Source organism: Scyliorhinus canicula, chromosome 3, assembly GCF_902713615.1.
Source record: "Scyliorhinus canicula chromosome 3, sScyCan1.1, whole genome shotgun sequence".
NCBI classification, from domain to species: Eukaryota; Metazoa; Chordata; class Chondrichthyes; order Carcharhiniformes; family Scyliorhinidae; genus Scyliorhinus; species Scyliorhinus canicula.
The window spans coordinates 258,570,026-258,597,201 of NC_052148.1; the positions used below are offsets into that span (position 1 = coordinate 258,570,026).

General features: G+C 46.4%; 1 protein-coding gene across 5 annotated transcripts in view; it reads left to right on the forward strand.

Annotated features, from left to right (window-relative positions):
* The first annotated feature begins 876 nt into the window (after window positions 1-876).
* fut10 (fucosyltransferase 10) overlaps window positions 877-27,176 on the forward strand; it is a 61,570-nt gene continuing 35,270 nt past the window's right edge. Inside the window, exons 1-4 of one of the 5 annotated variants that reach the window (XM_038792656.1) lie at window positions 933-1,043; window positions 1,933-1,999; window positions 4,195-4,333; window positions 17,345-17,624. In XM_038792656.1, coding sequence (XP_038648584.1) covers window positions 17,459-17,624 — 166 coding nt within the window. In that variant the 5' untranslated portion in view covers window positions 933-1,043; window positions 1,933-1,999; window positions 4,195-4,333; window positions 17,345-17,458. Of the gene's footprint in view, window positions 1,044-1,081; window positions 1,172-1,539; window positions 1,558-1,932; window positions 2,000-4,194; window positions 4,334-17,344; window positions 17,625-27,176 lie in introns of those variants that run through there. The other 4 variants (XM_038792658.1, XM_038792657.1, XM_038792660.1 and 1 more) reach the window with 4 other exon arrangements.

Sequence of the window (27,176 nt, forward strand, 5' to 3'; positions counted from 1 at the left end):
AATGTAGATACCAGTCCCTGGGGATTTATTGGCCTTCATTTAGTGTGATGGGAAGGCAGTACAGAAAAGCATACACTGGAGCTCTGGAGAAGAGTCATTTGGACGAGAAACATAGAATTACTACAGTGCAGAAAGAGGCCATTCGGCCCATCGAGTCTGCACTGACCCTCTGAAAGAGCACCCTACTTCGGGTCAGGCACCCACCCGATCCCCATAATCCAGTAATCTCACTTAAACTTTTGGTTACTATGGGACAATTTAGCATAGCCAATACACCTAACCTGCACACCATTGGGCTGTGGGAGGAATCCGGAGCCACGGGATGAAAACCTACGCAGACACGGGGAGAACGTGCAAAGGTTAGGTGGGGTTACTGGGTTACGGGGATAAGGTGGAGGCGTGGGCTGGGCTGTTCTTTCCAAGAGCCGGTGCAGACTCGACGGGCTGAATGGCCTCCTTTTGCACTGTAAATTCTATGATTCCACACAGACAGTGACCCAAGGCCTGAATCGAACCCAGGACCCTGAAAGGCAGCAGTCCTAACCACTGTGCCCCTCCACAGAGACTGCCGGACCTTTTCCAGTATTTTCATTCAGATTTGCAACATCCACAGTATTTGGCTTTTATCACAGAAATGCAAGTCCTTGTGCCCTATTTGCTTTTCCATCCCACCAGACATGATGTAGGTTTTATCTAACAAGCCAAGTGACCCTGTGGAGTGGGTGTGACTCAGTCTCCCCTGTGAAAGGGTCCAGGACACGTGATGCCGTTCGGTCCGGAAGCGGGAGAGGCTGCTGATTGGCAGTCCGCGCATCCAATCGCGTCACCGCGATGATGTCACAAAGCGGCCCCGGGGGGTCCCCGCGTGCGGCAGCGGAACGGGCCAATAGCGGCCGGCGGAGCGATGTATCTCTTTTCTTTGTGACGCGATGGAAGGGGATCCCCGGGGAGAGCGGCGCCGTGGAGCCGGGACGGGGCTCCGGCGGCTCTGGCTTTACTGTCTGTGCTGCTGCGCTCTACTCTTTCTTATTGTCACTTTGCAGGTTAGCTGCTTTCAATCCGCACTCGCTGCTGCTGACCCTCTCTGGGCGCGGCGGTGGCTATTCAACGGCTTGGCCTCTCACACTCCTGCACCGCCTTGCCTTTCTCGTCAGTTTCCAGACTGGTCCAGGTTACCCCCCTGCATTTGATTCCAGTTTACCAGGGGGAGGGCCTGATTTTTGCATAATTGACCGTGCAATATTGCAATTGGAGTTATCCACCAATACTCTTGCTGGACATGTGATATGAAAGAACAGAAAATGCCCACAGTCCTCGGGGTCTGGCAGCATTCTTTCTGATGAAAAGTCATCTGAAATATGGACTCTTGTCTTTCTCCACGGATGATACCAGACCTGCTGAGTACTTGCAGCATTTTCTGTTTTTGATGATGCAAACTGCCTATGTAAACTTGTCACAGTGCAAGTGATGGCGTTACAGCCAGTATTGGGTGGGCAGAATTAAAGAAAATACCTGCATTTATTTTTATGTCTTCTTGATCTGGGCACTACTCGACCGGTTTGCAAAGGCATTTTTATAAAAAGTAGAAATAGGAATTTATGACTGGAAGTTGATTAGATGTCGGTGTAAGATGTTTACTGCATTAATGCATATGCAAGGATGTTTGACCTGGAATAATGTATAGTGGCTGAACTTTACTAGTTGTTTATGATTGATCTTAAAAATGAATATAGTATTGCTCATGTAGTTATGCTTAATGCAAAGGGAATTAATTGGGAAATGCAAGAAAGGTCAGGGTTCACCACCTTTAGTTTTAAAGGTGTAATTTAACCTGTCACTCTATAAATCTTTGAAGTTGATTGTGACCTTTTCAAGTAAACCATCTATTCACTCCAGTTGCAGAATTTTACTGCCTGTTTTGCTTTATGATAGAACTATTGTTGAATCTCTCTCATGGGAGAAAACTATGCAAGCAGATAATATTTCCTCAGGATGCTAAGTAAGTATACACCCTTATTTCACTACCTTTCTGTTTGCTTTTAAACAGCATACCTTGGGAAAAGCTCATTGTTATGATTTGTCCATTTTTGACATTGGATGAAACATTGAAACTTCATAGTCCTTGAACTTGTAGATTGAAACTTTCTTAGTTGAGTCAAGTTTTTTTTTCAATGAGCTACAGTCTTCGGGCTCATTGGAACAGTCATTGGACTGTCTGTTTCCCACATTTGATTTGAAGTCCATGTTGGTTTACAGTGATCAGATCAACTCCAGAAGACTACCCATTTCCTCATTATCATGTACATGCTTCCTGACTTTTAAGGTTTACATTCGGTGTGGCTGATCCTATTGTGCACCTAACATTTTAAACCTATCCGCAATGGCCTGACCCAGTCCCAACTGAGACAATTGACACCTTCATAAAATAACTGTCAACTCAAAAAATGCCTTGAATATAGTCCTGACATATTTCACCCTATTGTGTAACGGTGGGGTGGGGAGGGGAGGAGGATTAGCTACTGGGATATAACACACTTGTGTAGCAAAGAGCATGGTGCAAATGATGGAAATTTCCCCCTCTTTGGAGAGGCTGCGGGCTGTCATGTGTCCTCTTGTTGCCAAATTGCCACAGGCACCCTTTTCCCTATGCACTTCAATGTATTCTAGCCCTCCTTTCACTCTTTCATTCGCATTGGCCTACTTCTCATTTTCCCCTGTCAGATCATGCTGGCTCACTTTGTTCCTCCCTCTGCCCCCTTTTTTGGCTGGTGGCCCCATGTGGGAGATGATTTTTCCTCGCAGTAAGTAAACACCCTTATTCTGTCCCTATCTTGTGTGTTTGCTATTGAGCAAACCTTACAGAAAATCTTACATTGGAAAGCACTCACAGTTCTGATTTCCCAATTTTGTCATCACCAGATAAAAAATTAAAATCTTGCTTCAGTCCTTGAACTTGAAGATTGAAACTCCTTAATGGATTTTTTTTTGGGGGGGGGGGAAGCAAGCTGTGGTTCTTAAGCTACAGTCTTCAGTATCATTGGGCTGTTTGTCCCCCCACTTCATTCTGATCTGACGTCTATGTTGGTCCCTCTTGGTTCACACTAACATTTGTTTCCCCATTCCTCGCACACAGCCCCTACTTGATTTTTGCAGGAAATAAACTCCTCTGGAGGTGGAAATAACCGATCTAGCAAAATGATTGACACCAGAATGCTGTCTATCAACATGGACTTGCAATGCAGCCTTCAGTGGTCACATTACTGAAATAATTGTCCAGACTCAGCAGAGGGACATTACACAGTTAAATAAAGCATCACGCATCACTCAGCAGATGTGGCGACAGCTCTGGAGACCAAAATGCAAGTTAACATTTTGGATCAATGTTAACGTAGTTAGCAGGGTTCCAAGTACGACGCTTGTTTCGGAGCAGAGCTTAAAGATGTCACCAGGCACAGGCGCACTCCCAACTTCAATGTATAATTGATGGTACTGTTTGTAAGAACATTCCCATGTAACTGTATGACCCAGTCGTGTGCCTGTCTTACAAATGACTGATCAGTAAGATATCCTTGGCAGACACAGCAAAGGAGGCACTTAAACAGTTCCCAGTAGTGCTGGATTTCGTGATCAATCATCAAAAGTCCTAATCATGGTGGCCACCGCAAGCTCTTTTCCTGCAAACCCTCTTTTCCAAATATCAAAGGACTGCTGTGCGATTACTCTATCCCACTCCAGTAAAAAGAAAAAGACCAACTTTATTCCACACCAGTTGCTGTAGAGCCAATGTGAAACCCTGGTCATTGCGAGACTGTGTCCTTGAGGCAATGCCTTACAAACAGCTTAAATTTGAGTGGAGTGTTCTTGCATCTGCGTTAAAGTGCAGTCTGAGCCATCACATTGATGGAAATGTTGCAATGTAGCTGGTCCACCCATGTATTTGGTCCACTGCTGGGTTGGGAAAAAGCCCTAGCACTTCCGTAGATAGCACAGGCCAGCGTTTGTACATATCAGTGATAATAGTGTTTGCAAATTAGAATCATTTTGCTTGCTTAATTGTTTTTTTCTCCCCACTTTTTAACTTTGAGATCTGTAACTAAGTTTTTATTAATGCTATGTAGATCATGGTGCTAACTAGCTGATGCTGTAGATGATTCCTATTGATCATTTTGATATTATTTTGCTTTCTTCTTGCAGGCTTTACCCTACAGTAGCTTGCGATTTCTTCCTGGCTTTCCTTTCTCCCTGAGCCGCCTCTACCAGTTCCTGTCTCCTGTTGCTGATCCTGTAGCTTACAGCTGGCGGATTCTCCTCCAGTCCCACTCTATTCCTCCCGGTATATACAAAATGTGATGTTTTATTACTGTTACTAACTCTCTCTTGCATGTAACAAATTGTACCACGACTAACAGCAAATGCCGTAACAACCAAGCAAGACGCTGCAGACACTGGAAATCTGAAATGAAAGTTGCTCCACTGGAAACACTTAGTAGGTCAGGCAGCGTCTGGATAGAGTAACACAGGGTGCGATTTAACAAACAAAAAAGTCCCATTGTGGGCAGGACCGATCCCGCGATCGAACAGAACTCTGTTATTTTAACGGGCTCTGTCGAGGTCAGACCAGCCGAGGCCGCACTTACCTTCATTTTTAAATTTTTCAATGGCGCCCCAATCTCTTGATCCACCAATGTGACCCCTGGACCCTCCTAACGCCCCAACTTAACCGTTGGGGGTCCTTGGGCTCCTGCACCCCACCTCGTAAGGGCAGGGCACCCCTGGCCTGATCCTCGGTCCAGGCAAAATGCCACCTTGGCACTGCCGGCTGGGCATCTTGACAGTGCCCTGCCACTTGGACCCCTAGAAATGCCTGAGTGGCACTTCCAGGCTGCCAGGGTGGCACCCTGCCCAGAGGTAACCCGGGGACATCCCTCAAGTGCTGTTCTGCCTGGTCCCAGTGCTAAACAAGGCTGTTAGATCCTGGGGGCAGGTTAACTCTACTGGCAACATATTTATGTATGCTGAACTACACGCTTAAATATGCAAATTTATGTCCCAACCATTGTGGGCGGGATCCAGATCGCAACGTCTTGCGAGCCAGCTGAATCTTGCGTGAGGCCTCTTGCGAGATTTACCGGCCACGAAGCACCCCGAGTCGGGCGTGACACGGCCGTTAGACCGCGCCCAGCGTCGTTTTGAGATTGTGACCTTTTTCGTAGAACTGGAAGAGGTTAAGAGTTTTGAGTTTTAAATGTTTCTAAGTAAGTTCAGAGCTGGAGGATGGAGGTGTAGAGGAAGGAAAGATGAGAATGGGACCAGGGTTTCGGTGCTGCAGTTTGCCAGCTAGTTTGGACGAAATTGACTGATTTCCTTGGAGAAAAGAAGAAAAGGGCGCAGATTTAAACTGGTTGGCAAAAAGAAGCAATAGTGACACGAGGAAAGCCACTTTCACGCAGTAGGTGATTAGGATCTGGAGCATACTGCCTGAGAGTGTGGTGGAAGCAGTTTTAATCGAGGCAGTCAAGAGGGATTGTTACCTGAAAAGGGATGTGCAGGGTTGCGGGGGTGAAAGTGGGTGAGTGGCACCAAGTAAATTGCTCCGAAGGAGAACCAGCATCCACACCTGGCCAAATGGCCTCCTGTGCTGTGTAACTATTCTGAGATGCTGGAAGGCTGGTGAAAGGGTGGAGGGTTAAAAGTGATTGAACAACAACAATATGATGATGGTGTTGGGGGAAAAATGGAGTGATAATGGATTAAGAAAAGAAACAAGATATGGCTCCCGAGGAGATATAACTGGTTATACGGCAGCATTTACTGCCTGAGAAAATGGTTCTGATCTAAAGTTGCTGTTGTCAGCTTTACGGCCAGAAATCATAATGGTGCCCGATCGAAAGATGAGTAACTGCTTGTCAAGTTTCTATTGATCTTCATTGGAACAGTGTAGGAGGCTGAGGACAGGGAAGGCAGAGGGTAAATGCGACGGCAAAGGAAAGTAGCAGACCTATAACTGAGATGCCGCAGTACTTAGTCTTGGCATCAACAGCTTAGTAACAAAGCTCTTGAACAGCCCTGCTAATCAATAACTTTATTTGTTACACCAACAGGATGTTTTTATCCTAGTTCCTGTATACTGCAAGGGCACCAGAGTCAGTAAAGTGAGACTTAAATTTTGTCACTCGTTCTGCGGTTTGGTGACTTGTGTATGAACAAGGGGTGGCACGATAGCACAGTGGTCAGCACTGTTGCTTCAATGCGCCAGGGTCCCAAGTTCGATTCCCGGCTTGGGTCACTGTCTGTGCGGAGTCTGCACGTTCTTCCCGTGTCTGCGTGGGTTTCCTCCGGGTGCTCCCAATTTCCTCCCACAGTCCAAAGATGTGCAGTTAGGTGGATTGGCCATGATAAATTGCACTTACTGTCCGAAACATTAAGGTGGGGTTAAGGGGATAGGGTGGAGGTGTAGGGTGCTTTTTCCAAGGGCTGTACAGACTCGGTGGGCCGAATGGCCTAATTCGGCACTGTAAATTCTATGATTCTATTTACTGGCGGGCGGTGGGTGGATTCAGGCAGTGGCAGAGTCCACGAATGGGAGATTAATGATGACGAGGGGCAGGGAGTGGGACATGGTTAGCAGGAGATGCAGTGAGTTGGAGGTTATTAGAAAATTAGCGTATTTAAACTTTTCAAATGAAATTCATTTTAAAATTATTTCATTTACTGCAAGAACAATTTAGCAATGCAAAGTACTTCAACTTGCAGGTTGTAATGTGTGGCACGATAGCACAATGGTTAGCATTGTTGCTTCACACGCGCCAGGGTCCCAGGTCCAATTCCCGGCTTGGGTCACTGTCTGTGCGGAGTTTGCACGTTCTCCCCGTGTCTGCGCGAGTTTCCTCCGGGTGCTCCGGTTTCCTCCCGCAAGTCCTGAATGACGTGCTTATTAGGTGAATTGGACATTCTAAATTTTAGTGTTTTAATGGGAAAACCCAATTTGCTTGAAATAATTTCCCTCAAAGTTGCCTTTTTGAGGAAATCAACTACAATGTTGCCTGAGAATTGAGTATATAGTGGGGTCCTCGTACTGAAGTCCTGAATTGTGTCCTTGTATTCATGTGTGTTGCTCAATTTCCTAGTTTGGTGTCATCTGAAAACTTGATCACTTTGCATCTGAGTGGTTTCTTGAAATCCTAAATATGGGGGTCGTGAAGGAAGCTGCCTATGTAAAGTAGGAAGGTCTAACTGCTTAAGATAGCCATACTCTCCATTGTGCTGATCTTTTTCTTTGTAGCAGGCATCAGTTTCTTCAATGTGGGAATATTGAATGAGTGGGATGAACAGTCGTCTTCTTTTACCTTGGAGTTTGAATTAAATGGTGCAAAGCAGTGTGCAAAGGCAGCCTTGTGCCAATGCATAACTCGTTTGATTTAGGAACTTGTTTGTGAATCCTCAATCACCGTGAAGCAGCCTTGGAATATAAAACCTGGTGACCTAGTGCAATTGCCACTTTCCCTTGGGTTTTCAGTGTTTTGGTTTAGTTGTAGGAATTAATGTCAGTGCTGAGCTTGCTGTATTTGGTTTGATGAAAGAGAGCTTGTCTTCCATCTCTAGGTGGCACGGTAGCACAGTGGTTAGCACAGTTGCTTCACAGCGCCAGGGACCTGGGTTCGATTCCCGGCTTGGGTCACTGCCTGTGCGGAGTCTGCACGTTCTCCCTGTGTCTGTGTGGGTTTCCTCCGGGTGCTCCCAATTTCCTCCCACAGTCCAAAGATGTGCAGTTAGGTGGATTGGCCATGATAAATTGCACTTACTGTCCGAAACATTAAGGTGGGGTTAAGGGGATAGGGTGGAGATGTAGGGTGCTCTTTCCAAGGGCTGGCACAGCCTCGGTGGGCCAAATGGCCTAATTCGGCACTGTAAATTCTATGATTCTATTTACTGGCCTTTTATTATATTTTGCCTCCATGGCTAGTTGTGACATTGGGGGAGCTATTTGAGAATCCAGACTGTAAGTTATTATTGGAGGCTATAAAATAGCAGATGCTAAACTGGTTAGTTTTTCTTTTCCTCATTCGGGTAAAACCTTTATTGTCTTTGATTCTCAGTCTGCAGAAGTACATATTTTAACAGCAGGGTAATGTTTGGTTCTTGCATGAATCCTAATTCCACCCAAACATAGATCTCTCATTGTGAAAGTGCTTCCGTTTTCTTAACCATTGACCCCCTTCCTTTCAGTAACCCTTCTGTCCTCACAGCCTGGCTTTCCTTTCAAGTTTCTCAATGTGTTGTGTTCAAAAATCTGTGCCCATCTTTCCTGCGGCTCCATGTTTGAATCTCTCCAACCAGGTTTCCAACACTTGCGCTAAAGTCACTTGAAACATCCTGACCATGGCAGCACCTCGATGTTCTCTGTGACTTCAACTTTGTGCAAGATTCCTTCTCCAGGCTTGTTCCGACAGTTGACATGTTAAAATGCACCATCTTCCTGCATGATCCATATGAGTGGGACGCCCATCACCTTTTCCCATGCTCATCCATTCGATAGAAGCCAGAGTATCTGCAGCAATGGTTTATCCTCCTGCCCTTGCATTGTTGCCTGCAATATCCAGAGGAGCTGACTATTTTTGTCTTTCCCCTAGTCCACATTGCAGGCTGCCTCCTGACAACATCTCCCAAGCCACGTTTCACACCTACATTGGTGACAGTCAACCTCCTTGACCTGCCAGAGAACACTGTGCTGTCAGATTGCTCGATCTGGAATACAATCCTTGTTCAGCCACTGTCTTTGTCTTGAACCATTGTCTTGAACCACTGTACCTTAGCTTCTGATTTCGCTCCCATACTCAGCCACTTGCTCAGGTTTGACTCGAGCTGTTTACTCTCTATTTATTCTGAGCGAGCCTCTGACCCCATGTTTTTTCCATTACAAAAGCTGCCCACCTTACCTCCTCTGTTATGTTGTCTCCTTGAGTATTCCTGAATAATGAGAGATAAGGTTTTTGATGTGCACACATCAGGACGAGTGGAAAGAATGCCATAGTAACGGGAATAATAATATATACTGCATAAGAAGAGAGTGCTGATTGGCTGGCAAGTAGACTCTGATCGGAAGAGGCATTGCCGTGGAGAATGCACCAGGGAACAGTTAACTGCCAAGCTTTTCTTCAAATTCAAACCAGGCAGGTCGACTTTGGTCAAGGCTTTTCCCTGGGGAAAGAACCAGTGGATGGCTGTCTCTCTCTCTTTCCCCGCCCCCCCTCCCCCAAAGCTTTTTTTGTAATTCAGAAAGTTGCACGTGCTACTTCTGCCTGCAAAGGACAGAGCCCTATATGGGTAAATGTGTAGCTTCGGCAAGTGTAAGTGAGCCACATTGTGAACCCCACTGATAATCTTAAATTGGTTTTCGGTGTAATTCTGCCAATGGACTGATCATCAGCTTCCAGCTCTATCTCAGCACATCAGTCTCAACCAGTCAAACGCTATGATTGCCAATCTCCTTTTCTTACACTTGCCATAGGCTTCCGTTATCCCAAACGCTTGACTGTATCTGATCCCACACCAACCTGGCTCACCCATCACCTCTGGCTTCACTGATTTACATTGGCTCTCATGTCACAAATTTAACACTTTAATTTTCTTAGCATTTTCATGATCTTGCCCCCTATTTAAGGAACCTCCTCCAAACTCCTGAGACCTCTGACTGCAGCCCTATGTCTCCGGCCCCTTGCTCCCACTTTGGTGGCTGTTCCTTTCGGCTCCTTGGCTCCATGCTTTGGAATTTCCACCATAAACCTCCTCTCTGTCCATGAAAATCTTCCTTGAAAACTGCCCTCAACATCCACTTTCATCCTGTCCACAGTATAAATCTATTTGTTTGCACTCTTCTGTCCAGCCATCTCTATTGGGACCACCACTTGTCCAAAAAGATTAGAAATTGAGCTTGCTAGATTTAGTCACTGTGGATTTAGTAATTGATGTAAAGCTCTTCGATGTTATGCTGATCCAGTGCTGAGGAACAGGCTACTGCTTGATTGTTCTCACTTTCTTATTGAGAAATGATTTGAAGCCTCTCCCCTCTATTGCACAAGAAGACATGAATTATAATGCACGAGTGCAAAGTCGTGACTGAAACAATCCTCCTGAACATGCATCCCAGCAATTGGGAATAAAGCTTTGTATTCTATGTGTTTAAGCAGGCTTCCAATCCCGATTCTGCACAGGGCTGTTTGAGTGTGTCTCTGGGTGCTTTCTGATAAACTCTTGACTTTTCAAAGTAATGAATATGGTTATTGTACATGCACAATTTTTTTAAAAAGTTCTGAAATGGTGACAATTACTTCTTTGACTAGTCGATCCTTCGGGGCAAATGGGTTTCCTTATGCAATAAACATGCTTATTGGAAACCATTAAAACCCAGTTTTTGATGGCATCATTTCTGGCAATGTCTTGTGACAGGCCAAGTTCGCAATAATTACAAGCTAAATTTGTGCGATTGTAAATAAATGTGGCTTTTCTTTCAAAATCCATTACCATCCACGCATAGAATCATCGAATTCTTACAGTGCAGAAGGAGGCCATTCAGCCCATTAAGACTGCACGCACCCTACCAAGGCCCCATCCTATCCCCGTAACCCCATAACCGCACCCAACCTGCACATCCTTGAACACTAAGGGGCAATTTAGCATGGTCAATCCACCTGAGCTGCTCTTCTTTGGACTGTGGGAGGAAACCGGAGCACCTGCAGGAAACCCATGCACCAATGGGGAGAGCGTGCAGACTCCACACAGACAGACGCCCAGGGCCGGAATTGAACCCGGATCCCTGGCATTGTGAAGCAGCAGTACTAACCACTGTGCCACCATGTTACCCCTCACAATATTCAATTAATTGAAAGGGAGTGCTGAATAGCAGAAACGTTTAATGTTATTATGCACTGCTTTGAGCTTCTCTTTTTAAAATTTCAAATTAGTTTATTCCAGTTGTGCGTTGAATATAGTATTTAATTTCAGAAATCACTATGGGCTAGGTCAATGAAAGCTTTCAGTTGTGCAAACATGAGTTGAAGAAAATAGATAAATATGTAGTTTTATTACAACCTATTTTTTCTTTTCATTAGTAAAATTGATTAGAATATGATTACTTCTGGATGTGGATGTTTATTACTTCAAACGTTATTACCATCCCAGAGCAGATCCCAACAGTGGTCAGGATACTGGTCCAGAAACCCCAATATTTTTAGTTTATCTTAAGATGGAAAAAACGATTCTCTCCAGGAGTGATTGCATGAAAATAGGGCTTTGGTATTTCTGAAACATAACCCGTTATTAGAAATACAATATTCAAGGTGCTGCACCGGGCCCACATGACTGGGACGAGGATGAGTAGGTTCTTTGGGGGTGAGGACAGGTGTGTCAGGTGCTCAGGGAGTCCAGCGAACCATGCCCATATGTTCTGGGCATGCCCGGCACTGGAGGAGTTCTGGAAGGGGGTGGCGAGGACGGTGTCGAGGGTGGTGGGATCCAGGGTAAAGCCAGGATGGGGACTCGCGATTTTTGGGGTTGGGGTGGAGCCGGGAGTGCAGGAGGCGAAAGAGGCCGGTGTGCTGGCCTTTGCGTCCCTAGTAGCCCGGCGAAGGATCTTGCTACAATGGAAGGATGCGAGGCCCCCAAGCGTGGAGACCTGGATCAATGACATGGCGGGTTTCATTAAGCTAGAGAAGGTCAAATTCGCCCTGAGAGGGTCGGTACAAGGGTTCTTTAGGCGGTGGCAGCCTTTTCTCGACTTTCTGGCTCAACGATAGGGTACGGGGACAGCAGCAGCAGCAACCCGGGGAGGGAAAAGGGGGGGGGCCGACAATGACTATGTTTGTTTATTTAATTTTAATATTTTTAAAGTTCTTTTGTTGTTCATTAGGGTTGGGGGGGTGGGGGGATGTGATACATGCGCCGATACGGTCTGGGGGTGTCACAGTTATTATAGATTATTGTGTTGCATTTCATTGTTTGTCGTTATGTTTTATATTTTCTGTAAAAAATTCCAATAAAAATTATATAAAAAAAAAGAAATACAATATTAACCATGGTTTCTTGACGAGGCAAATGATTGATGCAGAATATCGTTGATGTGAGCAATTGAGTAGCAGTGTGCATATAGAGGTTTGGAGTGATTTTATCGTGGTGAGTTAGGGTGAAAAGCAAATTTGGTTTCTCTCTCTGCTCATTCAATAGCAACATTGCATTGGCCATTCAAGGTAAGAAATTAAATACAAGCCCTCTGGTAGAATAATATTCATCTGTTTGTTTCAACGTGAACTTCTATTACTATGTATGTGTATGTTTAGGAGTGAGCCTTGGAGTGAGTGACTGTATTCCTGCCTCTCAAATTGGCTGATTGCATGTTCGAACCCCGCTCCAGGCAAACTGGAGAACACGATCTGAGGCCCATGAATACTGGGTTTACATCCAGCAGTTACCTTAGTCCGACAGGAGTGGATTGACGTCGCTGTCTCTCTCCTCCAGCATTTCTAGGCAGTCCTCCTGAGCTCTACTAACAACCTGTCCATGTAAAAGCAGAAGTGAGACATTGAAACGGAAATAACCCAGAACACAGTTCGCTGTAAGCGCAGTGGAAGAAATGGGTTGCTCCTTGGCCTGAAAAAGGAAGAAGAACACGTGTGTGGCTCGGTGTCATACGTGGGTTTTTAATGTCCCAGTGAAATAACTTTTGAGTGTTTCATTATGTTAAAGGTGCTATATAAATATAAATTTATTGATTAGTTGCAGGTAGAGATACTGGTCAGAAACATGTGTTATTTCATTCGTTCTGGAGATGTGAGCATTGCTGGCAATTGGCTAGCCATTTGTTGTCTATTGCTAATTGCCCTTGAGGAAGTGAAAAAGAGACACTAGAATTATATTTGCTGCGACCCATGTAGGCCCACCTCCAGTGTTGTTCGAATCATAGGTATACAGCACAACACAGATGTTTCGGTCCACCATGTCTGCACCAGCCATCAAACACCCATCTATTCTAATCCTACTTAGTCTGTAGCCTTGTACGCTATGACGTTTCAAGTGCTCTTCTAAATGCTACTTAAATGTTGAGGGTTCCCGTCTCTACTACCCTTTCAGGCAGTGAGTTCCAGATTCCACCACCCTCTGGGTGAAAAGGGTTTCCCCCTCATCCCCTTTAAACATCCTGCCCCTTACCTTAAATCTATGCCCCCTGGTTATTGGACCCCTCAACTGAGGGGAAAAGTTTTTTTCCTATCTTTGTCCTTCATAATTTTATACACCTCAATCAGGTCCCCCGCATTCACATCTAGATAAATAATGCAAGTTACAAACAGCAAGGGACCGAGCACCGATCCCTGTGAAACACCACTGGACACAGGCTCCCAGTCACACAAACAACCTGCGAACATCATCCCCTGCCTCCCTGCCACTAAGCCAATTTTACATCCAAATTACCCAGGATCCCAGCTTCTGGATCAATGCGGGCCTTGCCAAAGCCTTACTGAAGCCTATGCAAACTACATCGCCTGCACTACCCTCATCTATACACCTCGTCACCCGCTCAAAATTCAGTGAAATTTGTTAGACATGATCTCCCCGTGACAAAGCCATGGAGAGGATCTCCAGGAAGATCGCGCATATAGACACTGACATTCAGTTTCTACAAAGATGCAAAAAAGCAGACAAGATCCCGAAAGGACTACAGATCAAAAACCCACTCAAGTCGACTTACAACACAGACTACGCTGAAAGACTCTGCCACCGCACCTCTGTCACACTCCTCAAACACCTCGTACACCAACTCTACAGCAGTCGACGCAACCTGGAAACCAAGAGAGAGGCCATATTCTCAACTTGCGCTCAGGACACAGCAGACCAGCTGCGGAACACCGCCAAACAGATGAGACAGCAATACTATGCCACCTACATGCACACCAAGAACAGGAAGCTTGAGAAACTTGGCATCACCACCAGCAGCAATCAAGCTTCTCCCGGTACAACAGTCGAAAACAATACAGGGAAATCCATTGTCAACTTGTCAGACTACACCCTTCAACCAGACGAAATCGAAGTCCTCAGCAGAGGGCTCAATTTCTGCACCACCACCAAAATGGACCCCATCAGTCTCGCGGCAGATACGGAGGAATTCATCAGGCGAATGAGGCTCCGGGAATTCTTCCACAGACCCCAAGAGGCCGACAGCGAACCCAGGGACACGACCAATGAACCGGAACAGCAGACCGCGAGATCTGCAGTGCAGCAACCGAAAAGGAAAGAGTCAAATTGGACCCCTCCGGAAGGCCGCTGCCCTAGACTCGACATGTATGCTCAAGCCGTCAGAAGTCGTGTCAATGCCAGATTCATCACTCGCAATCACAAGGCAGCCTCAAACGTCACCCAAGCACAACGCAACGCCATCCGCACTCTCAAGACCAACCGCAACATCGTCATCAAACCAGCAGACAAAGGAGGGGCCACCGTCATACTGAACAGAACAGACTACTGCAAAGAAGTATACCGACAACTCGACAACCAGGAACACTACAGGCAGTTACCCGCAGATCCAACCAAGGAACACATCCGCCAACTCAGCAGACTGATCAAGACCTTAGATCCAGACCTTCAGAACACCCTACGTGCTCTCATCCCACGTAATCCCCGCATTGGAGATCTCTACTGCCTCCCGAAAATACACAAGGCCAACACACCAGGCCGTCCTATCGTTTCAGGCAATGGGACCCTGTGTGAGAACCTCTCTGGCCACATCGAGGGCATCTTGAAACCCATCGTACAAGGTACACCCAGCTTCTGTCGCGACACGACGGACTTCCTACAGAAACTCAGCACCCATGGACCAGTTGAACCAGGAACATTCCTCGTCACAATGGATGTCTCGGCACTCTACACCAGCATCCCCCATGACGACGGCATTGCTGCAACAGCCTCAGTCCTCAACACCGACAACTGCCAATCTCCAGACGCAATTCTGCAACTCATCCGTTTCATTCTAGACCACAACGTCTTCACGTTCGACAACAAATTCTTCATCCAGACGCACGGAACAGCCATGGGGACCAAATTTGCACCTCAATATGCCAACATCTTCATGCACAAGTTTGAACAGGACTTCCTCACCACACAGGACTTTCAACCGATGCTATACACCAGATACATCGATGACATTTTTTTCCTTTGGACCCACGGCGAGACATCACTGAAACGACTACACGATGACATCAATAAGTTCCATCCCACCATCAAACTCACCATGGACTATTCTCCAAATTCAGTTCCATTCTTGGACACACTCGTCTCCATCAAGGACGGTCACCTCAGCACCTCGCTTTACCGCAAGCCCACAGATAATCTCACGATGCTCCACTTCTCCAGCTTTCACCCGAAACACATTAAAGAAGCCATCCCCTATGGACAAGCCCTCCGTATACACAGGATCTGCTCAGACAAGGAGGAGCGCAACAGACACCTACAGATGCTGAAAGATGCCCTCGTACGAACGGGATATGGCGCTCGACTCATTGATCGACAGTTCCACCGCGCCACAGCAAAACACCGCACCGACCTCCTCAGAAGACAAACACGGGACACCACTGACAGAGTACCCTTCGTCGTCCAGTACTTTCCTGGGGCGGAGAAACTACGACATCTTCTTCGCAGCCTCCAACACATCATCAGCGAGGATGGACATCTTGCCAAGGTCATCCCCACCCCCCCACTACTGGCCTTCAAACAACCGCGCAACCTCAAACAAACCATTGTTTGCAGCAAATTACCCAGCCTTCAGAACAGCAACCACAACACCACAAAACCCTGCCAGGGTAATCTCTGCAAGACATGCCAGATCATCGACATGGACACCACCATTACACGTGGAAACACCACCCACCAGGTACGCGGCGCATACTCGTGCGACTCGACCAATGTAGTCTACCTCATACGCTGCAGGAAAGGATGTCCCGAAGCGTGGTACATTGGCGAGACCATGCAGACACTGCGACAACGAATAAACGGGCATCGTGCGACTATCAACAGGCAGGACTGTTCCCTTCCAGTTGGGGAACACTTCAGCAGTCAAGGACATTCAGCCTCTGATCTCCGGGTCAGCATTCTACAAGGAGGCCTTCAGGAGACGCGACAACGCAAAATTGCTGAGCAAAAACTTATAGCTAAGTTCCGCACGCATGAATGCGGACTCAACCGGGATCTGGGATTCATGTCGCATTACATTCGGCCCCCACCAACAAGCCTGGACTTGCAGAGGCCTACCGACTGAACTGGCTTGGGACAATTCACACCTCTTTAACCTGGAGTTACCTCTCTCTCTGCATCTTTGATGATTTGATTGCCTGCAGGTGCTCGCATTCCGGGGCATCTCTGACTGTGTCTATATAAACATTTCTGGAACAAGCCTTTCCATTCACCTGAAGAAGGAGCTGCGCTCCGAAAGCTCGTGTTTGAAACAAACCTGTTGGACTTTAACCTGGTGTTGTAAGACTTCTTACTGTGCTCACCCCAGTCCAACGCCGGCATCTCCACATCAAAGCCATGCTGACTACCCTAGAGTTAACTTTCCCTCTCCAAGTGAAGATTAATTCTGTCCCTCAGAAATGTTTTCAATAATTTTCCGACCACTGATGTTAAACTCACTGGCCTGTAGTTACCTGTTTATTCCCTACTTCCCTTCTTTAATAATGGTACCGCATTATCTGTCCTCCAGTCCTTTCGCACCTCTCCTGTGGCCAGAGAGGATTTGAAAATGAGTGTTAGTTAAGGAGGGAGTTTCATGATTTTGACCTATCAACAGTGAAGGAATAGCAATACAGTTCCAAGTCAGGATGGTGTGTGACGTGGAGGGGGATCTTGCAGGTGGGTGATGTACCCGTACACCTGCTAGTCCTTCTAGATGGTACAGGTGGTGGGTGTGGAAGGTGCTATCAAAAGAGCCTTGGTGCGTTGCTACAGTGCATCTTGTAGATGGTACACACTGCTGCCACTGTGCATTAGTAGTGGAAGGAGTGAATGTTTGAGCTGGTGCATAGGGTGTTGATTAAGCAGGCGGCTGTGCCCATGTGCTTGAGTCAGTTTGGAGTTGCACTCAAGCAGGCAAAGGGACTGTATTCCATCACCCTCCTGACTTGTAGATGGTGGACAGGCTCTGAATGTGTTTTCGGAAATTGTTACTCCCAGGTTAGGTACGTGTTGTTACCTTAGTACTTTGACCTGCCAGCTCACCAAAGTGTATTGTACCATCCCCGCGTGTAATTGAAGATTGCTGCACCAACTCAAAGCTTTGCATGACATTGACTGTTCATACCTGCAGGTGGTGGTTGAGCTGGGACAGTTTGAAAAGAAGAAAGTGAAAAGTGAGAATGAGCTCCGAGATGGACTGGAGGTTTGGAATCATGTGAAGGAAACAAATACTTTACTGAATGGCATGACAAAGTCTTCAGATGTGGACATTCAGCATCCCATTGTTATCTGGTGGTCACCACTGACTGGTGAATTGGGCCGATTAGGCCAGTGTGGAACTGACACCTGTTACTTTACCATCAACAGGACTTACCAAGATCATCACCTGACACGAGCATTCCTCTTTTATGGTGAGTTTTCATTGAATTCCTCGTCTGCGTAGAGAACATGAGATATAAATAATGTATGTAAACTGTACAAGAACAGAGGGACGTGGGGCGGCATGGTAGCACAGTGGATAGCACTATTGCTGCACAACTTCAGGGTCCCAGGTTCGATTCCTGGCTTGGGTCACTGTCTGTGTGGTGTCTGCACGTTCATGCTGTGTCTGCGTGGGTTTCCTCCGGGTGCTCCGGTTTCCTCCCACAGTCCAAAGATGTGCAGGTTAGGTGGATTGGCCATGCTAAATTGCCCTTAGTGTCCAAAAAGGTTGGGTGGGGTTATGGGGATAGGGTGGAGTTGTGGGCTTAAGTAGGGTGCCCTTTCCAAGGGCCGGTGCAGATTCGATGAGCCGAATAGCCTTCTGCACTGTAAATTCTATGATTCTATGACGCGTGTGCAGGATATAGGATGTAGGATAAAGGATATGATTCCCCTGAGGAAGGAGCAGTGCTCCGAAAGCTAGTGTTTGAAACAAACCTGTTGGACTTTAACCTGGTGTTGTAAGACTTCTTACTGTGCTCACCCCAGTCCAACGCCGGCATCTCCACATCTAGGATATAGGGCTAATATACATAGAAATAGAAATTTACTGAGCAGTCCCTCATGTCCACGCTGACCAGTAAAGCACTATGCAGCCTAAACCCACCTTCCAGCTCTTGATCCAAGTAGTCTTTTATGCTACGACACTTGAAGTGCCTATCAAAGTACTTTTCAAATGTTCTGGAAGTTTCTGCCGTTATCACGCTTTCAGGAACATCCAGATCCCTAATCTCACACTGGGTGAAACAATGTCCCCCTCAAATCCCCTCTGAACCCTCGACCTCTTCACGTAAATCTATGCTGCCCTGTTAATGGACCCTCAACCAAAGGAAATATGGTCTTCAAATCCATTGCATCTAGATCCCTCAACTTTGTCCCCTACAATTGAACCTCCCCTCCTCTGTTCCCCATCCTATAAAAGCTTTCTTCATCACTAAAGTTTTCCAATTCAGGCAACAGACTTCTAAATCTCCTCCAGGCAGCTGATTCTATTAATACCTGTTTGTCACTATACCGGTCGATGTTATAACTGGATGGGAATTTCCCAGAATGGAAACCAGGCACAAAAGAACATAGAACATACAGTGCAGAAGGAGGCCATTCGGCCCATCGAGTCTGCACCGACCCACTTAAGCCCTCACTTCCACCCTATCCCTGTAACCCAATAACCCCTCCTAACCTTTTTGGTCACTAAAGGCAATTTATCATGGCCAATCCACCTAACCTGCATGTCTTTGGACTGTGGGAGGAAACCGGAGCACTCGGAGGAAACTCACGCAGACACGGGGAGAACGTGCAGACTCCGCACAGGCAGTGACCCAGCGGGGAATTGAACCTGGGACCCTGGCGCTGTGAAGCCATGTGCTATCCACTTGTGCTACCGTGCTGCCCCAGACTTGACTTTTACTCTTTTTTTTTACAAAATGTGGAGGAACAGAGTCCATAGGACTGTTAATTAGTTTTAACGCTTTTTAAAAATTTTATCAAACGTGGAAAAAATTGGATTATGATACAATACTCCTTTACTCCCCCTTTATCTGAACAATTGGATTGGTTTATTGTCACGTGTACCGAGGTACAGTGAAAAGTATTGTTCTGCGAGCAGCTCAAACAGATCATTCTGTACATGAAAAGAAAATACATAATAGGGAAAACATAAAATACACAATGTAAATACATAGACACAGTCATCGGGTGAAGATGTGTGAAGAGATCAGATCTGTCCATAAATCCATCATCAGTCCATGCTGGTTTTAGAATTAACACTGGTTACAAAGTATATTTTAAGCTCCAATGGTCTCAACACAAGATGACTGTGTTCAAATACACCCTCTCTGCTCTGGACTCCAGTTAGTGTCTGTGCAATTCTTTTGGAATCCCCCTAGATGATTCTTATACTGTGAGCCACCTTGTCTCACTGAATTCCAGCTTCCACAGGAGTAATTTCAAATTCCATTTTCAAATCTTCATTTTAAATTCTGCTTCCCCTCCGCTGCTTCGATCAAGGTTTCGCTTTTAGGCTTTGCACCTCTCCCTTCAGCTTTCCCTTGTCTTGAAGGTGTTTACACAAACTCCCATGGTCCAGCCACTGATTTTTCACAATTATTTCAAATAATGTCTCGCAAGCTAGTAATTTCTCACAGACCTTGGCACTGCTGCAGATATCTTCCTGGCCTCTCACGATCCAATGCCTTTTCAACTCTAACATAAATCTGTTCAGGTTTCCTGTTCCCTCTGTTCTGTTAACTCCCGACTTGGAAACTTCTCTTCATTTCTCTAGTACCCTGAACCAGCTGGACTTTAGGTTTCCGCCATCTGTTTTCTTAATCATTACTCCATAGTGTGACCTTTTCTTCCAGCAAGATTGAGAGATGTTCCCTCTTTTGCCTCCTAAAACCAACTGCTTCTAGCAGAGCTGTGAGAGCTTCCTTCTCTCTCACTACCTATCTCCAACTGCAATCAAATTAGCTGAAGTAAAACTTAGAAGCTTCTCAACCCTAAGTGGATTGGCTATGCTAAATTGCCCTTGGTGCCAAAAAAGTTAAGTGGGGTTACTGGGTTATAGGGGTAGGGTGGAAGTGTGGGCTTGGGTATGGTGCTCTTTCCCAAGGGCCGGTGCAGACTCAATGGGCCGAATGGCCTCCTTCAGCACTGTAAATTTGCTGATCTTATAAGGCCTCGTTCTGAGCAACCATTGCTGGTTTTATTTATTCTTCACGCTGTGGCCCTCTCTAAGCACAACAGAATCACAGTTGGAATTGAAACCAACCCCCACACATGCAAACATCTTTGTTCACCATGAATCTAACCCTTCGCTTTACCCTTCCAGGCACAGAAACATTAAATTAAACCCACTGAAGACTATACAAGTATTCCTAAAAACTACTCTTCTTTTCCTAACATGTTGTTTTATCCCATCAAAGTTTAATTTTACTGCCCTAGATCTTTAAAGAATTAAACAAGCCATAATGAAGCAGTGTGATTCTGGAGTATTCAACTTCAAACAAGGAAGTCCCCGAACAGGCGCCGGAATGTGGCGTCTAGGGGCTTTTTACAGTAACTTCATTGAAGCCTACTTGTGACAATAAGCAATTTTCATTTCATTTTCATTTCAAGTCCTGTTGAATTAATGCAAGCTGTTGGTTATAATAGGGGCATTGTGATGGCTTTCGCAAGTGCCATAATTGGAGGGTTATTGGAGCCATGAGAAGGGTACAGCAAAGATTGAGTAGAACGATGACAGGAATGAGAAGTCTGAGTTATGACGAAAGGTTTTGGAAGCTAGACTTGTTTTCCCCTGGAAAAGAAGGTTAAAAGGGAATCAAATAGACATATTCAAATGTGAATGGCATTGAGAGCACCTTGTAAAGTATCCCAATTTAAAAAAATAAAAAAAATAAAAATTTTGAGTACCCAATTATTGATTTCCAATTGAAGGGGCAATTTAGCGTGGCCAATCCACCTACCCTGCACATCTTTGGGTTATGGGCGTGAAACTCACACTGGGAGAATGTGCAAACTCACACAGACAGTGATCCAGAGCCGGATTGAACACGGGTCCTCAGTGCCGTAGGCAGCAGTGCTGACCACTGCGTCACCGTGCTGCCCAAAACATCATAACATTAATGGCATTCTGTTTTGAACCGTTTAAGATTACTTGCACGAATTGGTAAACAGAGGCTAAAAGAGTGTCACTTAAATGACTGAAAAGAGAAGTTCGAACTCATTTTCATAGAGGATTATTAAACATGCAATTCTTTTATAATTAATTTTAAACCTGAGATTGCTGAATCTTGCTAGCTAAGGTACAGATATCCCATCCCTATTCACCCGCCTTGGCTCCACGTCTCTGAATAATACCCTTGGCTGGCAAAACTCTCATTGGTCTTATTAAATGGCACGAGAGCCTGAATGGCGGACATCTGTTCCTATGTTTCTTTGCTACGAAATGCATCCGGAGGATGTGACTAACATAATATAGAAGGAAATTGAACAGGAATTTGGAAAAGAAGAATATGACAGGATACAGGAAAAGAGCTGGAGAATGAAATTAGAGTAAATACAGTTAACTCCATCTTCCTGCCTTTTGCTGAGAATGATTGACCTCCGCATGTACTGTAATAAACCATCCCTGTTAAAACTGGCTTTAGCTGCTGTTTGTTTAATTGTTTAATGTTAATAGAATGTGCTGATTAAACGTCCTGCTGGTTGTATGGAATTCATTGATGAAGCATTGATTACAATGTGGTTAAATGTGAGTGGGTCATGGTGCAGATGTTTCTGGACTGTTGCTGAATACTGCCCTCCGGAAGAACAAGATGCCGGTTCGACCGCGCTGACCATGTTCTTTCCTTTGACTTGGTAGCTTGTGGTTTCAATGCCGGTCTTGAGCATCTTACCTGCACTGACACTTGAATGGAGGGATACTTGGTGAGAGTAGGAAGGGCCAATTTCAGAGTGTGGCGATAGCGTGTGTTGAGTATGAAGACAGACATAGAATCAGTTGTCCTGTTTCTATGATGTGAAGTATATTCAATTCTGCACGCTTATCTCTGTACTCCAGAAGCAGCCATTTCATTTAGGGTGTTTTGGGGGAAATGGATCCATGCTGCATTCTTTTTAATCTACATAATAATAATAAGCCCCATGTCGCCACATTCCAGCGCCTGTTCGGGTACACCGAGGGAGAATTCGGAATGTCCAAAGTACCTAACAGCACGTCTTTTGGGACTTGTGGGAGGAAACTGGAGTACTGTACTGGATGACGAAGGGTGCTCTGTTGATTGTGTCCTGTGTTTGTCTTCTGAGGAGGTCGATGCGGTTTTTGCTGTGGCGCATTAGAACTGTCGATCAATGAGTCGAGCGCCATATCCCATTCATACGAGGGCATCTTTCAGCATCAGTAGATGTCTGTCACATTCCTCCTCGTCTGAGCAGATCCTGGGTATACGGAGGGCTTCTCCGTAGGGGATGGCTTCTTTAATGTGTTTAACCTAAACCTAATGTGTGTAACCTAAACACTTTAAAGAAGCCATCCCCTATGGACAAGCCCTCCGTATGCATTCAGCCTCTGATCTTTGGGTAAGCGTTCTCCAAGGTGGCCTTCAGGATGTGCGATAACACAGAATCGCCGAGCAGCTTGGGCTTGAAAAGTCCAACCATCTGTCCTGGCTTGAGACAATTCACTCCTCTTTAACCTGTGATTATCCCTCTCTCTAATCAGTCTGGACCAGTAAAGACTTAATTACCTGTAAAGACTCTCATTCAAAGTATCGTCTTGCATCATTGACTGTCTATATATGTGTTTCTGGAACCCACCACTTCATTCACCTGAGGAAGGAACTGTGCTCCGAAAGCTAGTTATTCGAAACAAACCTGTTGGACTTTAACATGGTGTTGTAAGACGTCTTACTGTGCCCACCTCAGTCCAACACCGGCATCTCCACATCATGGCTATCCAGATGTTGGCTGGCGAGGATCTTCTATAGGAGACAATATTCCCTGTAAGCTCTGTGCATGTGGAGTTCGACAGCAACCTGGAGGTACCATGCAAGTTACTCGCAAGCTGCCCACTTGTAAGTGCTAAGACTGCTAGATGTTATAAGATGGTTATATTTTAAACTGTCTCCTATAATTTAAGGTAAAATTGAGTAGTGGAGAGGGTCTTGTGATCTCAGACAGTGTCTGCCCAGGGACCCAGCTGATATGAACTGGTTGCTATGGGAGCACGGGCCCAGGTCGAATCTTATTGCAAGTAAGGTTCCCCATGGTAGGCTCATTCAGAAAGTTAGGGGGCATGAGATAGAGTGAAATTTGGCTGTCTGGATACAGAATTGGCTGGCCGAAAGAAGAGAGCGAGTGGTAGTGGATGGAAAGTATTCCGCCTGGAGGTCGGTGATCAGTGGTGTCTCGCAGGGATCTGTTCTGGGACCTCTGCTCTTTGTGGTTTTTATAAATGACTTGGATGAGGAAGTGGAAGGGTGGGTTAGTAAGTTTGCCGATGACACAAAGGTTGGGGGAGTTGTAGATAGTGTTGAGGGTTGTTGCAGGTTACCACAGGGCGTTGACAGGATGCAGAGCTGGGCTGAGAAGTGGCAGGAGTTTAACCTAGATAAATGTGAAGTGATTCATTTTGGAAGGTCGAATTTGAATGCTGAATACAGGATTAAAGGCAGGATTCTTGGAAGTGTGGACGAACAGGGGGATCTTGGGGTCCACGTGCATAGATCCCTCAAAGTTGCCACCTAGGTTGATAGGGTTGTTAAGAAGGCATATGGTTTGTTGGCTTTCATTTACAGGGGGATTGAGTTTAAGAGCTGCGAGGTTTTGCTGCAGCTTTATAAAACTCTAGTTAGACCACACTTGGAATATTGTGTCCAGTTCTGGTCGCCTCATTATAGGAAGGATGTGGATGCTTTGGAGAGGGTGCAGAGAAGATTTACCAGGATGCTGCTTGGATTGGAGGGCATGTCTTATGAAGAAAGGTTGAGGGAGCTAGGGCTTTTCTCACTGGAGCGAAGAAGGCAGAGAGGTGACTTGATAGAGGTGTACAATGTGATGAGAGGCATGGATAGAGTGGATAGCCAGAGACTTTTCCTCAGGGTGGAAATGGCTGTCATGAGGGGACATAATTTTAAGGTGATTGGAGGAAGGTACATGGGAGATGTCAAGAGGTAGGTTCTTTACACAGAGAGTGGTGTGTGTGTGGAATGCACTGCCAGCGGAGGTGGTGGAGTCAGAGTCATTAGTGACTTTAAGCGACTCTTGGACAGGCACATGGACAGCAGTAAATTGAAGGGGTGTAGGTTAGGTTGATCTTAGATTAAGATAAATGGTCGGCACAACGTTGTGGGCCCAAGGGCCTGTACTGTGCTGTATTGTTCTATGTTCTATTAAGGTGCAACATCTGAACACAAATGAGAAGACAACTGTTCTTGCTGCTTGAAGACTTGCAGAGATTTGCAGAGACAGTTAACCCAAGAGACTCGGAAGAAGACTGCAATAGGTACTGCTGTGCCAGAAATAAAGAATGGACTGCTATTGGGGTAATCACCAAGTGGAGGGTTAGTGTGGACCGAACCCATTTTCAGTGAAAGACTCAACCCACTGAGAAAAGAAGTTCCTCCACATCTCCGTTTAAATTTATGCTGAGATGGCCGACATCAGGAGGTTACTTAATGTGATCTTGATGCCTCCAGAGAGGTAGAGGTGGTGGTTGCCATGGACGCAGAGAAGGCCTTTGATCGAGTGGAGTGGGAATATCTATGGGAGGTCATGGGGCGATTTGGGTTTGGGCAGGGATTTGTGGACTGGGTCCGGCTGTCACATCAGGCACCGATGGCGAGTGTGCGGACGAATCGGGTGAGTTCAGACTATTTTAGGCTGCACTGAGGGATGAGGCTCACTTTCCCCACTGCTGTTTGCCCTGGCTATAGAGCTACTGGCAATAGTGTTGAGAACATCAGAAGTCTGTCAGGGGATAGTACGGTGGGGGGGGGGGGGGGGGGGGGGGTGGAGCACAGGGTCTCTCTATACGCGGATGATTTACTTCTATATATTTCGGACCCGCTGGGGGGGGGATTGGAGGGATTATGGGGATATAGAGAAATTTGGTCGGTTTTCCAGGTATAAATTGAATATGAGGTCATTGTGAATCATGTGAAGGGGACAAAAGAAGAGATTGGGGGGGGATGCTGTTCAAGGTGGTGGGGGGGGAGGGGGGAAACTTTCGGGATTTGGATATCTAGGTGGCACTGGAATGGGAGCGGCTGCACAAGCTGAATCTGGAGCGATTGGTGGAACAAATGAGGGGGGGACTTTCGAAGGTGGGATGCACTCCCGTTGTCATTGGTGGGGCGGGTACAGACAGTGAAAATAACGGTCCTCCTGAGGTTTTTGTTTGTCTTTCAGAGCCTTCCAATTTTTATCCCCAAGGCGTTCTTTAAAAAAGTAAATGCGGTGTTCTCGGGATTTGTTTGGGCGCGTAAAACTCCGCAGGTGAAGAAGGTGCTGCTGGAGCGGGACCTGGGGGGTGGGTCTGGCTCTTCCGAATTTTCAAAATTATTATTCGGCGGTGAATATAGCGATGGTCAGGAAGTGGATAGTAGGGGAGGGTCGGTTTGGGAGCGAGTGCAGGCGGCCTCATGTAAAGACACTAGTTTGGGGGCACTGTCGTGAGTAGGAGTAGGAGTAGGGAAGGGGAAGGTTTCGGAGATCTATAAGGAACTGATGGAATGGGAGAGAGCCCCGATAGGAGAGGTTAAGAGAAAATGGGAGGAAGAGCTGGTGGGGAGTTGGAGGCCGGATTATGGGAGGAGGCCCTGAGGCCGCCGATGCATCCTCGTTTCCTCGTTGTGTGCCAAGCTCAGCCTGATACAATTTAAGGTGGTCCACAGGGCGCACATAACGTTGGCCCGGATGAGCTGGTACTTTGAGGGGGTGGAGGAAAAGTGTGGGCGCTGTGCGGCGGGGGGGTTCCTGTGAACCATGTCCGTATGTTTTGAGCATGTCCGAGGCTGAGGGGTTTCTGGCAGGGGTTTGCTGACGTCATGTCAGAGTATTAAAGGTGAGGGCGGTGCCAAGTCCAGAGATGGCGGTCTTTGGCATGTCGGACGATCCGGGTGCCCAGGGGATGACAGAGGATGATGTCCTAGCCTTTGCCTCCATGGTAGCCCAGAGACTGATCTTACTAGGTTGGAGGGACTCGGAACCCCCAAAGTCGGGGGGTATGGGTTAGCGACAAGGCGGGTAAATTTGTCTTGAGGGGATCGCTGCAAGGGTTTGCCCGGAGGTGGTAGCCGTTCATCGACTTCTTGAAGAAAACATAAGCCATCAGCAGGGGACGTGGGCGGGGGGAGGATTTATGGGGGTTGAGTAAGAAAGACCAGTGGAAAGGGAGGCTCGGGGGAAGGAGGTCCTGTTTGTGTCAGCCATATTGGCTGGGGTTTGATTTTGGGGGGAGAGGGGCATGTTGGTTATATTGTTTTGTTCTTGTTGATACCTGATGCTTAAAATTGTGAAAATTATAAATGCCTTAATAAAATATTTTAAAAAAAAAATAATGCTGAGACTATGCCCTCTGGTTCTAGACTCTCTCATGAGGGGAAACATCCTCTCAGCATTTACCCTGTGAAACCCCCTTGAGGTATGTTTCAATGCGATACCCCTCATTCTTCTAAATTATCGGGGATCATCCTCATGAACCTCTGATCCGCCTCCTGTGAAATATTATCTCGCCTTAGAAATGGAGCTCAACACAGTACTCCAAATGTCGGGGTGGATTGCCCGACGCCACCGTCGTGATTCTGGATTGGTAGGAGAATGCCAGGTGCCACACATGCTGCGATGCTCCAATCCCTCGCCGGCAGCCTCCATGTGGTTACCCACACGCACCGGCGGTGATTTGCATCCATTTTAATTTACTGAGCAGGCTGGAAACCCAATTCACCCCTCCCGCTCCCCATATGTACCAACCCCCACAC